Source organism: Hypoxylon trugodes (genome assembly GCF_022578975.1).
Source record: "Hypoxylon trugodes strain CBS 135444 unplaced genomic scaffold F4822scaffold_11, whole genome shotgun sequence".
In the NCBI taxonomy this organism is placed as follows: domain Eukaryota; kingdom Fungi; phylum Ascomycota; class Sordariomycetes; order Xylariales; family Hypoxylaceae; genus Hypoxylon; species Hypoxylon trugodes.
In genome coordinates this window covers 254936-270531 of record NW_026250026.1, presented here as the reverse complement: position 1 = coordinate 270531, position 15596 = coordinate 254936, and the positions used below count along the sequence as shown (strand labels likewise).

General features: G+C 46.9%; 6 protein-coding genes across 6 annotated transcripts; 5 read left to right on the top strand and 1 right to left on the bottom strand.

Moving 5' to 3' along the window:
- Positions 1 to 544: 544 nt before the first annotated feature.
- Positions 545 to 3061, top strand: F4822DRAFT_70205 (ammonium transporter). Its single transcript, XM_051463869.1, has 5 exons — positions 545 to 1329; positions 1394 to 1458; positions 1522 to 1979; positions 2041 to 2343; positions 2392 to 3061. The coding sequence occupies exons 1-5, from the start codon at positions 1210 to 1212 to the stop codon at positions 2958 to 2960; spliced, it is 1515 nt and encodes a 504-aa protein (XP_051309025.1). The 5' UTR covers positions 545 to 1209; the 3' UTR covers positions 2961 to 3061.
- Positions 3062 to 3597: 536 nt separating this feature from the next.
- On the top strand, positions 3598 to 6326 carry F4822DRAFT_70185 (uncharacterized protein). The gene is made up of 2 exons (XM_051463868.1): positions 3598 to 4326; positions 4418 to 6326. Exons 1-2 carry the CDS (start codon positions 3704 to 3706, stop codon positions 6156 to 6158), a joined length of 2364 nt encoding a protein of 787 aa, XP_051309024.1. The 5' UTR covers positions 3598 to 3703; the 3' UTR covers positions 6159 to 6326.
- F4822DRAFT_419895 (PhoD-like phosphatase-domain-containing protein) lies at positions 6239 to 9591 on the top strand. The gene is made up of 12 exons (XM_051459654.1): positions 6239 to 7363; positions 7426 to 7585; positions 7637 to 7695; positions 7744 to 7851; positions 7909 to 7978; positions 8032 to 8170; positions 8227 to 8282; positions 8338 to 8394; positions 8446 to 8639; positions 8708 to 8803; positions 8875 to 9238; positions 9299 to 9591. Exons 1-12 carry the CDS (start codon positions 6911 to 6913, stop codon positions 9400 to 9402), a joined length of 1860 nt encoding a protein of 619 aa, XP_051309023.1. The 5' UTR covers positions 6239 to 6910; the 3' UTR covers positions 9403 to 9591.
- A 215-nt stretch (positions 9592 to 9806) lies between these two features.
- F4822DRAFT_419891 (protein arginine N-methyltransferase 1) lies at positions 9807 to 11983 on the top strand. Its single transcript, XM_051459653.1, has 6 exons — positions 9807 to 10014; positions 10116 to 10129; positions 10200 to 10219; positions 10298 to 10407; positions 10481 to 10812; positions 10861 to 11983. Exons 1-6 carry the CDS (start codon positions 9932 to 9934, stop codon positions 11337 to 11339), a joined length of 1038 nt encoding a protein of 345 aa, XP_051309022.1. The 5' UTR covers positions 9807 to 9931; the 3' UTR covers positions 11340 to 11983.
- A 183-nt stretch (positions 11984 to 12166) lies between these two features.
- On the top strand, positions 12167 to 12975 carry F4822DRAFT_434366 (Lumazine-binding protein; the record flags this gene model as incomplete). The annotated part of the gene is made up of 2 exons (XM_051461996.1): positions 12167 to 12197; positions 12299 to 12975. 2 exons carry the CDS (start codon positions 12167 to 12169, stop codon positions 12973 to 12975), a joined length of 708 nt encoding a protein of 235 aa, XP_051309021.1.
- A 652-nt stretch (positions 12976 to 13627) lies between these two features.
- On the bottom strand, positions 13628 to 15490 carry F4822DRAFT_438890 (crossover junction endonuclease MUS81; the record flags this gene model as incomplete). The annotated part of the gene is made up of 2 exons (XM_051462577.1): positions 13628 to 14457; positions 14569 to 15490. The coding sequence occupies 2 exons, from the start codon at positions 15488 to 15490 to the stop codon at positions 13628 to 13630; spliced, it is 1752 nt and encodes a 583-aa protein (XP_051309020.1).
- Positions 15491 to 15596: the final 106 nt, after the last annotated feature.

Below are 15596 nucleotides of genomic sequence, written 5' to 3'. Positions count from 1 at the left end.
TTCATTCTCCTTATCTCTACCTGCTTACTGATTTTGCTGTGTAACATTATCAAGGAAGCGCATTGGACTGTGCTATCATTATTCCCAGCTTAAGCTTCCTTTTTACAACCCTTGAAATCTCCTTCTCGTCCAACAACGCAAATCGGAAGGCCGCGGGAAAGGCCGCCTGAATTGCCACCCCTTCAATGTGATACCTCAGATACATAACTTGCCTCGTGATGAGGAGAGGTTTGCGAGAAGCACCGAACATAATGAAATTCCAAAGTCAGCCAAGATTGGACTCAGCTGGATAGTCTATGCTATCAGTGTTCAATATTAAAGATTATCTGGTATCGAGGCTTGTTCAGCGACCTATCGCTGCCCCTAAACGCCCGAGTAGATATCTCCGGGCTGGTCGGAGTAATCCTTGCTTATATTGATTTCCTACATAACCTAGTACATTGATACACATAATGATACATAGTACTTCGCCTGGTCAACAGGTAGCATGGAGTAGTTCCTACTACTATTTCAGGTAGGCCACCGATCTGAGGCGGACAATGACTCGAGCCTGCAGACCGCAGGTCATGCAACACACGCCCTTGCCTACTCAGTAGCTGGGGTCCAATCTCCCCATATCTGGAAGGGGGATAAGCTAAGATGTCGTTCAGACATCATTGTGTACGGTACATATACTATATACATTCACGCATGTATATACTGCGCTCATACACTAAATACGTGTGTCTGCGTCCTCTTCCCCATGTGCGACGCTGATCAATACAATAAGACCTGGCTAACAATAAAATTTCTCCCTGGCTTCGACACAAATTGATTGTTCAAGATTTAGACTTGTCGTGTTCCGGATCCGTGGAGCTGTTCCTCATTTTGATATGATTGATAGGCGCGTCGATTGACTCGAACGAGACTGATCGTTGTCTTACTTTTGCTTCTTCTCCTAAACTACTAAGTGGATAGCGAGTTTTACTACTGCCGGCTTTGCATTAACCTCTCCTCGGCCCTGGTATCCCACAGCCTCAAATCCGACATACTTGATCTGCCAATCTCCCTCAACTCGATTCCCCCCAGGCAAGGCTCACCAGCGACTTTATCCAACTATCTGACACTCCTTTGAATCTGTTCGCTTTTTCGTATGTGAAGCCGATAATAATTTCGACATTTTCATTTTCCTAGTCTCTTATCGATCTTTCTGCTAAGCTACGGGACAAAATGGTGGTACTCGAAGGTGTCGATCTCGACAAGCTAAACTACATCATTAAACTTCAATACAATGGCACCGGACCTACTGGAGGCGATTCCCTAAACGATGATTTGAATATATGGTACGAGGTTAGTAAACAGACATATTTGCACCTGATTTCACTCTAGACCTTATCCTAACGTGATGGCATAGAGTGGTGATATCGCTTGGATGATAACGGCCACAGCTCTCGTGCTTCTTATGATTCCAGGAGTTGGGTAAGTAACTGGTTTTCAACTAACATACCCTCACTTTGGTAAACATTGACTTACAATTTGAAGCTTCTTCTATTCCGGACTTGCGCGACGTAAATCTGCTCTATCGCTAATATGGCTCTCCGTCATGGCCACTGCTGTTACGACTTTTCAATGGTTCTTCTGGGGATACTCGTTGACGTTTTCGCATTCGGCATCTACTTATATCGGCGACTTGACCAACTTCGGGTTCAAGGATGTACTCGGCCAGCCGTCGGTAGGCTCTACGAAGATTCCGGACCTTTTGTTCGCCGTTTACCAAGGAATGTTCGCAGCCATTACCGTGGCTCTTGCGACCGGCGCTGTAGCTGAGAGAGGACGCATGCTTCCCTGTGTCATTTTCATGTTTATTTGGTCTACGATTATATACGATCCGATTGCTTGCTGGACTTGGAATCCGTCTGGATGGTCTAATAAAATGGGAGGTCTTGATTTTGCTGGTGGCACTCCTGTCCATATTTCCTCTGGCACAGCTGCACTTGCATGTGAGTCTGCATTTTATTACAACTGCTCTCAATTTTTTGTGACTAACGTGCGCATACTTAGATTCGATGATGCTTGGAAAACGACGAGGTCACGGCACACACGAGTTGAATTACCGACCACACAACGTTACTCACATTGTCATCGGAACGGTATTCCTATGGGTTGGCTGGTTCGGTTTCAATGCTGGTAGCGCTCTTTCGGCAAACTTGCGCGCAGTTATGGCTGCGGTAGTAACAAACCTGGCGGCTTGCGTTGGTGGAATTACGTGGTGTGTACTTGATTACAGACTAGAAGGCAAATGGTCCACCGTGGGTTTCTGTTCGGGAGTTGTTGCCGGCCTTGTGGCCATCACTCCAGGTTCAGGTAAGTCGCTTACTACCATGTTTAAGACATCTGTCTAACACCCCGTAGGATTTGTCCCCGCTTGGGCTGCTGTCATCTACGGAATTTTTGGTGCCGCCTTTGCCAACTACGCGACCAAACTGAAGTTCCTAATGCGCATCGATGATGCCTTGGATATCTTCGCCGTACACGCCGTTGGCGGTTTTGTTGGGAACATTTGCACGGCATTTTTCGCCGCCGATTACATCGCGCATCTCGATGGATACACTGTGATACCTGGTGGCTGGATCAACCAGCACTGGATCCAACTAGCATACCAGCTAGCCGATTCCGTCTGCGGAGGATGCTATTCGTTTGGCGGAACATGCATCATTCTGTTCATCATCAACTTAATCCCAGGATTAAAGCTGCGAGCGACGGAAGATGCCGAAATCCTAGGTATTGACGATGCGGAAATTGGCGAGTTCGCGTACGACTATGTAGAGCTCACAAGGGAGGTGTTGAACGACATCGAGGCGGATGCCAACAGCCGATATTCGGGTGACGCCGGAAATTCGTTCGACCCCCGAGAAAAGAATAGCATCCCTCTGATGGATTCCCGACTGTATTGTGGACAGTCGTCACAATCACCTCATTAAACCTTTTCGTATGACGAGACGCTACCATTTTTTGTTTGTTTTCGAGGACTTTATATACTAGGGAAAATAGGGTCAGGAGAGGTTAATGGGGATGGATATCTCGCTCGCTAATGCGATAACTCGAGAAAGGCGCTTCGGAGTTTCACATGATGGTTACGAAGGATTATTCTATACCCTTTGGTGTCAGTATATCGCATATATTTACTCGAGAATGAGTACGTAGGTGTCTAATAAGACTGAATAGCTTTCTATAATCCGAAATAAAAATAAAGAAAGTAGAGAAAAAGAAAATGTAATAAACACAACTCGGATTTCGTTAGTACGTGAGAAGGCAGTGAGTAATATTGAAATAGGCTGAAATCCTTGTCGGATTGAATGTGAGTACCTTATCGATACTTCGGATATAGTAGCGTGACTCCACTAATGACAAGTTCACTGCCAGTACCTACCATTTTCGGATTCCCGAGGTCAATTGTTCCTTCTACACGCGGGTTGACTAGAGGGGCATAAATGGAACTTCCCTTTTGCATCAGCGAAAATCCACCTGACCTCGAAGGTTGTTACTCAATATTATGTATTCACCGTATTCACTAACGGATGCCTACCCGACATATTATTTGTCACCCGGTGCAAACTGTGCATGCAGCAAAACACCCGACATTCATACAATGCATATTTCGGCCTTGGAAATCGGAGGATACTTACAGCATACACCTTATTTCATCATTACCAGGTAATAACTAATGGATCCTGAGTTAAGGGATAAAATCGCATTCTTTGAATGCCTTGACGCGGTCTGCGAGGAGAAAGACACCTTAGGCGAAGATGAGGAGGCATATAGGCAGAGGAGCAAGGCTTTTCGCTCTGTTACCTCGAAACCCTCCTCAGCCGTCACACAGACTTCGCAAAGACAAATCAGTCAGCTTGGTGCTACGGTAACCAAGAGGAAGGTGTCGGATCTCATCCCGACGAGTAGCGACCCGGACGTGGAGATCATAGCAGTGACCCCACTCAACGGGAACAGCAACGGGAACGGCAATAACAACCCGAAGGTTGCCGGCCGAAGTTTGTTAGCAGGTGCACCCGCTAGTGACAGTAGTGTTGTCCCTGAGACCGAGATCGTACCAACGAAGCAACCTCTCCGTCGCTCTACGCGTTCGTCAGTTCACCCAGCGAGACATTCCAGTCCTCCAAGCGATCCTTCGCCTTTAGTCAGGATGGGAAAACGCAAGAAGGAAGCTCCCCTGAAATTGGTCCCTGAGAAACAACGAATATTCAAGGACTTCTCATTCTATTATATCCCCAATGATGATATAAACCCAGCTCGCAGGCTACAAATCACCAAAGCTCGGGAACACGGCGCCACGTAAGTTGTCCCTTACACCTAATAAAACCCCAAAGACTATATTCCATACGATGTTTACCTAGAACGAATCCGCTAACCGAGTATTGTCTAGGTGGTGTCGGGAGCTTGCTGGAGCGACACATATCATCGTTGACAAGAAGCTTACCTATGCCGACATAGAGCGGCATCTCCAAGATGACCCTAAGTTTTCAGAAAAGGTTCTCGTCAACGAGACCTATCCCATCGATTGTTTAAGGCGTCGTATCATCGCCAACCCCGTTCAAGGTCAATACAAGGTTGCTGGCGTGCCAGCGTTGGCCGAGCAAGCACCCCAAGCACCGTTATCTGAAGGTGAATCAGACACGTCACTTAAGCTTAAGCCGAGACGGAAAAAGGCTACAAGGCGGGCTTATATGTCTGCTTCGAATACTCAGTCGAGTAGTGAGGTGTCTCCTTCCCAACGGCCGCGGACTCGAAGTTCAACAGCGAATCACCGACAATCGCAGGTGCAGAAGGAGACACTCATAGAAGAACCAGAGGAAGCCATCGAAGCAAATGACGACCTTACGCAATGTATACACGAGATGAAAACTACCGATGGCGCATTGCTGGACGATGATGATATTACCAGGCCATCAACTGCTGATGAAGCTGAGGTTGATGCGAATGCAGACGACTTGTCCGATGCCGACGCCTCGGATGACGAAAGACCAACGAAAAAGAGAGCAACCAACAGCAATGGCGGCTCGCGGCGGAAGAAACTTGACTGGCAAGAAAAATTCATTTGCACGAAGGGCGGCACGAAGAACGGCGACGATAAAAATCCCAATGCCGAAACAATCAAGGTCCTTCAAGGGATGTTAGAAGTTCATACACTCGCTCGTGACGATTTCCGAGTTCGGGCTTACAGATTAGCTATCTCGACACTCCGAGCACAACCCAAGAAGATATGCACGGCCGAAGAAGCCCGTGCTTTACCGCATATTGGTCGAATTGCGGACAAGATCGAGGAGATTGTCAATACGAATCGACTTAGACAACTCGAGTACGCGCAAGATGACCCTCGCAGGAAAATCGTAGCCCAGTTCGTGAAAATTTACGGTGTTGGTCTATCCCAAGCGCAGAAATGGATTGCGCAGGGATTTAAGACCCTGGACGATCTTAGAGATAAAGCCGAGCTGAACGCCAACCAGAAAATCGGGTTGGAACATTTCGACGACTTGAATACTCGGATTCCGCGGTCGGAAATGGATGTCCTAGCTGATTGCGTCAAAAAGACAGCCACAGCTATTGATCACAGAGTGGAGTTGATTGTTGGAGGTAGTTACCGTCGCGGAGCGGATAATTCTGGTGATATTGACTTCATCATTACTAAGAAAAGTACATCTTCTACAAAGGAACTCGCACCATTTCTAGATCGGCTCGTCGGTACCCTAACGGAAGAGGGCTTCCTTACCGCCGAGCTTGCTGCGCACCATGGTGGCGCTGATGACATAGATGGCGGCAGCAAGTGGCATGGATGCTGTGTGCTACCGGAACACGCATTTCCCGGTCCCAAAAAAGAACATCGACCAATTTGGAGGCGTATCGACTTGTTACTAGTGCCAGAAACTGAAATTGGCGCTGCCCTAATTTACTTCACGGGTAACGATATTTTCAACAGATCGATACGACTACTCGCGCGAAAGAAGGGAATGCGATTAAATCAACGGGGTCTGTACACGGACGTAGTACGAGGAAAGGGGAACAAGAGATTAAACGAAGGAACGTTACTTGAGGCACGGGATGAGAAGAAGATATTCGCGATTCTTGGCGTACGGTGGAGAGAACCTCATGAGAGATGGTGCGGTTAGGTAACTGACGTATCATTTTAACTACTTGCATACGCGGAGTTATTACGGCTAGCATTACATCCCTCACTTAAAATGTTCCTCTTATTAATTGACTAGTCGTGATTAGCTATAACCTTTTCAGGCGTCCCTCGCCTCTAGCCCGAACCCGTGGATCTTGTATAGGAAACCGTGCGGCTCCAACTTCATGGTATTATCCCGGATTGCCAATCCCAGTTTCGCCCTGCCGAGCCGGTATATACCGGATTTCCACGACCAAACGAGGAACCCACCGCATCAACTGGGCGGAAAGCTGAAGAGAACGTGCATAAGAGGGGTTGACGATAAGTGTCGACCAATTAGAAGAGTCGCAATACACACGTTTTCCCGTGCGAAATACCTCGAGGCTTAAAGTAGTACCACCCCGCGTGCTCATAACCGCGATGATTTATTGGAGCGTTCTTTTTCTTACAGCGCAGCAATAGTTGAATTGACCTTCCGTTCTGGTTCTTGGGGTTTGTTGAAATGGTCGTATTTGATTTGGATATCGTGTTATTGGACGTTGGATGCTGCGTCGTCATGCTACCCACTTACTTACTTGTCAAAGTATGGCTTGGTTGTATTGTAGGTAAGGTAAGGGTATACCAACTGGCTAGCTCGCGAGAATGGGTATAAATGAGCACATATATAAGTAGTATTATATAACTTAGTCGATATGAGTGTTTAAACGGTGTGCTATCAGGTCTGGGCTTATTTCATATCATTAATTTATAACCATGAAACTCACCTTAGCAGTCCTTGGTCTCGCGACCGAGTTCCTGGCTCCATTGGTAGCTGCCTCATTTAATGGTAACCTGAACTACGCAAGCCCTTCTCGTCGTCACTCTGGCCTTGGGATCGACGTTCCTCACGTATCTAGGCGCAGTCTAAAGCGCGGCAATGTTGTATATGCAGCGGAAGAGCTGAACTTCACGCACGGCGTGGCGTCGGGGGATCCATACCCAAACAGTGTGATCCTATGGACCCGAGTCGCGCCATCGTTAGAATCGGACACAAGCAATATCACAGTAGAGGGACCGGTGCCGCTATATAATCATGATACCCAGACGTACATCAACGCAGATCCTAGCCCGATATGTGTCGAGTGGAAGGTTCTTGCAAACGGCAGTGAGGATGTGGTATCTAGCGGCGAGGCGTATACGACGAGTGATATAGATTATACCATTAAGGTTGTTTCTGCGTCCTCCTAAGTTGGCTGGTACTGGCAATTTAGCTAACGAATTATATGTAGGTTGAGGCTACGGGCTTACAGCCGTTCACCACTTACAATTACCAGTTCACAGTTTGCGGATCGAATAACACAAGCCCTGTTGGGCGGACGAAGACTGCCCCCGAAACTGATGTAGACGTGCCGGAACTGAAATTTGCCGTTTTCTCTTGCAGTAACTATCGTGAGTAATATTTTCTTTAATGAAGCGGGCGGTAATACTTACGACTTGAAGCGAACGGCTACTTCAACGCTTATGGTAATGCCGCGCGTAAGGACGAGCAAGACTATTTCGTAAGTGACATAGTTTCCATGGTGATTATTATGTGTTAACATAGATAGATTCATTTAGGAGATTATATCTACGAGGGGAGCGCAGGGGGTGAGCGAGCCCACGATCCGCCAAAATATCTGTTCAGTCTGCACGATTACAGAACTCGCCATGGCCAGGTCCGTATAATCTTCGAACTAAAGAGTCAAGTGTGGGGAGATACTGATTAAGAATAGTACCGTACCGATCCGGATCTTCGGCTTGCCTCTCAGAATTTCGCCTGGATTTCGACTTGGGATGATCATGGTAGGTAGAAGGAGTATATTTTGAGGGGACAACAGACTAAGCAGTTCATACAGAAGTCTCAGACAATGGATATAGAGACGGAGCGAGCGCTCTCAATAACACCGAAGAGTCTTTCCTGAATGATGGCCGTGTCAGCGTCGACCAACGGAAAATGAATGCTGTGAGAGCGTATTTTGAGTGGATGCCTATTCGGTAAGTATATGTGATTCTGAGACGAATTAGTTGACTTTTTACTGACACTACCGAAGCCAGGTAGACCTTGATGATAACCTGAGAGTATGGAGAAATTTCCAGATGGGTAACCGTGTGTAACCCAATTGTTCTCCACAATGCCGTCGATAACTAACTCGTATCTGTAGTTCTTGACTTGATCGTCCTTGATACTCGTAATTACGACCGAAGCATCACATCACTGAGTGAGTAGCATTTCTGCGTGAGATCGAATAAAGATCACTGACATAATTTAGATTGGAACGATGACTACATCGACCTTATCCGCAACGATGCCTCACGGTCGCTAATGGGCTCGCACCAAGAGCATTGGTTTTATAATCAGCTATCAAACTCTTCTGAACGAGGCGCGACTTGGCGCATTATTGGCAACCAGATCGTCTTCTCATACATAACTGAATCTTATGGCTTGAGTGGCGATAACTGGAATGTAAGTTGAAAGACTTGGTTGCGCCAAAAATGGGTGAAATCGTAAAAGGCGAGCGCTAATCTTTTCAGGGGTACATCGCAAATCGAAACCGCACGTTGAAGCACCTTTACGACAACAATATCACCAACACCATATTCCTTGCTGGCGACAGCCACCAAAACTGGGTTAGTTAACGAGAAACCGCCTTTTAGTTCCCCCTATTTTTATATGAAATCGACCTGCTCACAAAATATAGGTATCCGACCTCGTTTGGTTGGACGAGAAGTCATATGATCCAGAGACAGGAGAAGGTTCCGTGGGCGTTGAGTTCGCCGGAACGGCCGTTAGCTCCACGGGATACAATGGACTCATTGCTCCCGCACGGGCCGAGGCGCAGAACCGCGTGGGAAATAACACGGAGCTTCAATGGCAAGATGGGTACTACCGAGGGTACTTCCTGCTTTCGGTAACCCCTGAGAAGCTCGAGGCGCGATACTATGGCTCGCCTAGTGTTGCATCTAGGAATTCGTGGGATTTGCCATTGGCAAATTTCACGGTTTTGGCCAGTGAGGGTAGGCTTTCTCGCCCGGTTGCTGGGGGCTCTGTCGAGGCTGGTTATTGTAAGTGTGCCTTCGAATTCATGTTCACTTTCTTTCTTATGCTAATATATTGTTTCGTAGTGAGAGGAGGCAAGACCAATCCCACGAATCTCACGCTCAATACTGATACTTTTGAATGGGATATTGTCGGATATGACCAAATGTATATCGACACCAGCAAATGAAATAACAAACAGGTCGATTGAATTGCAGGGTAAATGTGGGTTAGTTATTCTATAGTTGCCTAGGTGACTTGACAGTACGAATGAATTGTAAAGCTCATGATGGGGAGCTGTCTCAGTCGATTAATACCAAAGTTTCTGCTGTAAACAAGAACGTGAAAGCAGAAGAAGAAAAAAAGATAAAGTACGGCTGCGGTGCTACTAAGATAAATTTCGTCTTGTGTAACCTTCCTATAAAGTTAAGGAGGAGCATTTTTTCTCCGTTTCCGGTGGGGTAGCATTAAGAGTAGGAGCGCTAGAGGGCAAGGAGCGCGCCTTAGGCGCGTATTTGAGGAAAATAGTGGGGGTTTTCGGTCTAGATCCGTCGTACAGTGGTTAGTCGCCGTACAGTGGCTCCAATCCAAAAGAAAAAAAAAAAAAAAAAGTAAACCTTACTTCGTACCTACTCGCCTGTCGAGCCCAATCCTTATCCTTCTTCCCAATTCAACTTTTCAAGAACGAATTTTAGGATTGCGCCGTACCTCTTTTCACAATGGCGACTAACAATACGGAAGTTGAGGCTGCTGAGCAGAAGCTCAAGGGCATGGCCCATTCTGAGCAGCATTATTTCAACAGGTCAGTTTCTTGTGCGCATCGCATAAATTTCATAAATCGTTGTCACCCTTGCGTCCTGTGTCTGCGATGTAAGGCTTTAGCTAATACTTGTCTCACAACAGCTACAATCACCACGGTATGCATTCTTTGCGACTTGATATCACGATGTTGAATGTTTTAACTAACAAGAATTTCTTGCGACGTAGGAATACACGAGGAGATGTTGGTATGTACTCTATACTCATAGAATCAAATCGCCCTGCAAGGTTTCACTTGACTAACTAAGCATTGTCTCCTCGTATAGAAAGATGAAGTCCGCACAAAGTCCTACATGAATGCCATTGTGCAAAATAAGCACCTTTTCAAGGACAAGGTCGTTCTTGACGTTGGTTGCGGAACTGCTATCCTCTCCATGTAAGTCACTTTGCTTTAATTCACTTGTCGCCTACCCAGTTAGATTAATGCTAATGTCACTCCCTCTATGTAGGTTCGCTGTCCGAGCTGGAGCAAAGCACGTTATTGGTGTCGATATGTCAACCATCATCTTCAAGGCTAAGGAAATTGTCAAATGCAATGGCATGGAAGACAAGATCACTCTAATTCAGGGCAAGATGGAAGAGATCGAATTACCCTTCCCGCAAGTCGACATCATCATCTCAGAGTGGATGGGCTATTTCCTTCTCTACGAGAGCATGCTCGATACTGTTCTATACGCCCGTGACAGGTACCTTGCTAAGGATGGATTGATCTTCCCCGACAAGGCCACCATCTTCGCATGCGGTATTGAGGATGGCGAGTACAAGGATGAGAAGATCGGATGTAAGTTTTGGTCCGAGTGATTGTTCGGGCTAAGCTAATCGGTTATAGTCTGGGACAACGTCTACGGATTTGATTACACTCCGCTCAAGGAGACTGCTCTCGCTGAGCCCCTGGTTGACACAGTTGAAGTTAAAGCCGCTGTAACTGACCCCACTGCTGTCTTGACTCTTGACTTGTACAAGTGTACCACGGCCGACCTTGCCTTCTCCATCCCCTTCAAGCTCACCAGCCGACGCGACGATTTTGTGCATGCCCTAGTAGCATGGTTCGATATCGACTTCACGGCATGCCACAAGCCGATCCGTTTCTCTACTGGTCCCCATACAAAGTACACACACTGGAAGCAGACGGTTTTCTACCTAAGCCACGTCCTCACCGTTCAGCAAGGCGAAGAGATTAGCGTCAAGCTAGACGTGAAGCCTAACGAGAAGAACCGCCGAGATCTTGATATCAAGATTGACTATCTACTCGACACGCAAGACGCTACACGATACGTTGAGGGATCCTCCGAGTACAAGATGTGCTAAAGAAGACTCATTTGAGAGAGATTTCAAATGCTTTACTGTCTTTATAGATGTATAAGACGAACCGACGAGCATCTTTCCAATGGATAGAGGCCGGTCTAACGAAAGACTTGCTACTAACTAGTAATTGCTTTACTTAACTTGCATACCACATAATCGCATGGCGACTGGTCTGAATGGCGTTGAGAGGTACAAAATCCGCCCTTTAGTCTAGGGCTCGGGAGGAAGACGGATGGCCGATTACCAACAAATGGAAGGGATATATGGGGGGTAATTGCGATGACTGATGAAGATTACGATACACTGTAACTCCTACACGTCCCTCAAGATACCACGATAGAGTAGTGATGATCTAGAGGTTGATGGGTCAGTCAATACCCACACCGTTACGGCAAATTAGACAGGTTTAACAAAATTTCCTGCATTCTGCCCACACTTCTTTGTTGTCTATGAAAAATAATCGTTTCTGTATTGTTTCTTAGTGACTGGGCTTCTTAATATAACGGTGACGAGTTTCTATTGAACCGGTTATGCAGGTCTCTGACGGAGCGGTAAGGTGCAGTAAATGTTTGCTGTGCAGCATGCCGCTTGGTATATAAATTGTACCCATAGCGGGCAGATTACAGGGTCTTCTTTCAAGAATTAAGGGTCCTCTTTAGCGCGGAATAGGTTCCGTAGCATGTGATAGCGGGGTGAAGACATCAAAGCTTCTATATCGGACCAGACAACGTCATTCTTGCGGCAAGCCGAATAATAATCCTAGTTCTCTCTTCCACCCCTAAAACAACAACAGCCATTCATTGAGCTAGCTAAAGCTCATTTCTGCGAATATGTTTACCGGACTAGTTGAGGAGATTGGAGGTAATTGCTCCCTTAATTATGTTCATTTCTTCTCTTTCATAAGGGGGCATAGCGGGGTAAAATAACTTCAGTAAACAATCACTAATCCGACCGGTGTACAGTGGTAGCCGAACTCAACCCACACGATGAAACCGGCGGTACATCCCTAACCATCACACTCCCCGAATCCTCCACCCTACTCGCCGACGCCCAGCTCGGCGACAGCATATCAATCAATGGCGTGTGTCTAACGGCAACCAACCTAACTCAACACCCACCAACTTTCAAAGTCGGCGTCGCGCCCGAGACCCTACGTCTAACGAACCTAGGCTCCTTAGCTAAAGACTCACACGTTAATTTAGAAAGAGCAGTACGCGCGGATACGCGGATGGGTGGGCATTTTGTACAAGGGCATGTCGACTCAATCGCGGAAATCGTCTCCGTTACCCAAGATGGGAATGCTTTAACATTCCGCTTCGCGCCGAAGTCGCTGGATACCCTGCGTTATATCGTGTTTAAGGGGTTTGTCGCGCTCGATGGGACTAGTCTCACAGTTACCAAAGTCGACGATGCGGCGGCTTGGTTCGAGGTCATGCTTATTGCGTACACGCAAGAGAAGGTGGTGTTGGCGAGGAAGGTGGCGGGTGATACGGTGAATGTAGAAGTCGACGTTTTGGCGAAGTATGCTGAGAAGAGTATGACGGGATACTTGGGTGCACAAAGTGAGAATTTGGTGAAGCCGATTTTGGAGGAAATGGTGGAGAATTTGGTTGCCCAGGCTATGGGGGGACATTCGTAGAAAGAGATATAGGCTGGGTTTTGATTGTATATTGCTTGTAGCAATTTTTTCCATTGTCGACTTGCTCTGCTATGATATATATACTGGAATTGGGCAAAATTGTTAGGGATGGTAATCCAAACTCCGGATAGCCGGAAGGCAAATTGCTCATGTACATCTTCAAATCTGACGAGCTATGGAATTATTAGAAAACCAGTCTTCGAATGTGATATCACATTAGTTTATAAGATCATTAATTCATAGCTTCCTCTCATCACGGTGTATACGAGACCTGATGCTCTCGGAGTTTGCTGCTTGATGCAAGCAATCTTCCCCCACTCTTACTTTAGTCCACCCTACGAGACATCGAGAGGCACTACTTTATTGTCTGTTTGACATGTCCCCGACTTTCAAATCATGACAATTCCACGCGCAGAACCGAAATGACCTTGCGGATCGCCCCTCTTGTATACTGGGGTTATTAGGTTAGCCCTTTGCCGGAAGCTTTCAATACAACACCGGATCCCAGTAGTTGCCTAATAGCCACAAACGGTGTCCCCATGTCATAATAACAGTGGTCTCGTTCATCGTGTACTCTTACTTTGCCAGAGATTGGCCCTCCACCGGTTTGGATAGCCTCAAATTCATATTCGACGCATCTACCAAATTGATTTCATGTATTAGTCCAGATTTCTGCGATTTTCTGACTTAGTGGTTTCGCGATCTTCTTCCGCCCAAACAGGTTCCCCATCTGATCGGAGACCATTTCTCGCTTTCGTTTCTTGCCAGCGTCTCCATCGCCACAACCCTCATAAGCTTTCACGAAGTCATACGGCGTCTTCCATCTCCTCTGGATCTCAAGAGCTTTCTCTCCCGTAACTTGTCTAGTGCACATCAGCATCTTCAGATATAAATCCCGTAGCGTCATCATATCGGATTTCGACGCTAGTGACGCAAATGCAGGATAAGTGATGTGATGACCGGTTGTAGGCTCCTTTTTGCGGAGATGCTCGAGTAATGGGAGATAATTCTGAGTCGTTAGGACTTCGGTAGGGATAACGAGCAAGGGTTTGCTCTCGTATTGCTTCTTTAGAAGCATAGTCATTCTAGTAAGATATCGAATGGTATCGTCCATCTTCTGCGTCTTCTTCACAAAGAAGCCATTAACCACCTGTGTCGACCCAATAGCGGACTGTACCATCTCTGCACGTTTGTCTAATGTCTCGGCATCCATCGAGATCTCCTCGATAATATAGACGACATTCTTAACTCCGGATCGCTTCAGTCGGAACTTCTGCTCATGGAAGCGGCCGTCTTTTACACTACTGATTAAATCATCGAGTCTTTTTCTCTCAACGATATAGTCAAGTACGACTTCATCGCCCTCGGCGCCCAGTCGAGAGAGGAAGTTAGCCTCTTTACACTTGGCAACCCATATGGCATCACCGAGTTCAAGAGAACGCATTATTGGGTTGACGCCCTTCTTTGCAAGCTCGTTTTGCACTAGACAGTTGAAATTAGCATTTTCCACTATGAGTTTTCGACCAACTAAAATTCAGAGCATATATCGAGATATATGCCCGCGGAAGTTCAACATTGGCTTAATCTGCTTACTGTAGTCTCTATCGGTCTTTGCCCGGACCTCGCGGACATCGAGTACTAGATGAACCTCGAAGGTGCCGGGGCCTAAGCGAATAGGCCGGAAATTGGGTAATGATGAACTACTAGACGATGAATTACCGTTGGTAACAACGTCTACATAGCTCGATTCATTAGGTTGATCTTCTATTTCCAACGAAGGGGCTCGAGCGCTTAGTGTAGGAGGGGTTAGATCAACCTCCTGAGGTTCAGGGGCTGGATTTAACCTTGGCGGAACAGCTATAGGTTGATTGGGGTTCGTCGTCTGTTGAATTCGTCGGGCGACCTCCCATCCTTCCTCTGTCAAATGGTACCTTCGTGTTGGTCCACGGCGTTCATACACGAGGTCCTTATCAAGGAGAGTTTTCATAGAATTCCAGGCTGTGTAAAAGCTCCTTGGATCCGGAGGGGCTGTGAACGATGCATCACAATGAGGTTGCGCTACCTCGATTAATTGTGCCTTGCTGAGTCCGTTATTCGTGCCCTCTTCAAGAGTTGCTAGCCCAATTATTATGGCGTAAGGACCAGACCGAAGGGCTGGTACGTAAGGCTTAGCCTTCCTCTGCCTTTTAGGAGGCCGCGCTTCACCCTCTTCATCCTCGCCTTGGTCGGCCAAGCCAGGAACAGTAGACCGCCTAGGTCTCTTAGACATGGGTAGTCCATTTTCTTGGCAATGCTTCTGCATTTTATCGGTCAAGCGATCGCATAGTTTCGGTCCAAACCCCTTCAGCTGTTGGAGCTGAGAAGGGTGTTGGAAGGTCACCGGACATGCTTTAAGGGCGGCATAGGCCTTCCTATAGGTCGTCAATCCTTTAGAATTGCGCTCTCGCGCAAGATCAACCCATTCTTGCACCCATCCAAGAAGCAGGGGGTTGGCACAGGTCTCATCGGAAGGCATCTCGTTTGTCCGGGAACATGTCAATCTTCAAGACATGGATGTATGGTTTATGTAGTTGACGCGATTGAGCGCGTTTATGATTGAATGACGAAATGTCAGAGTTCGT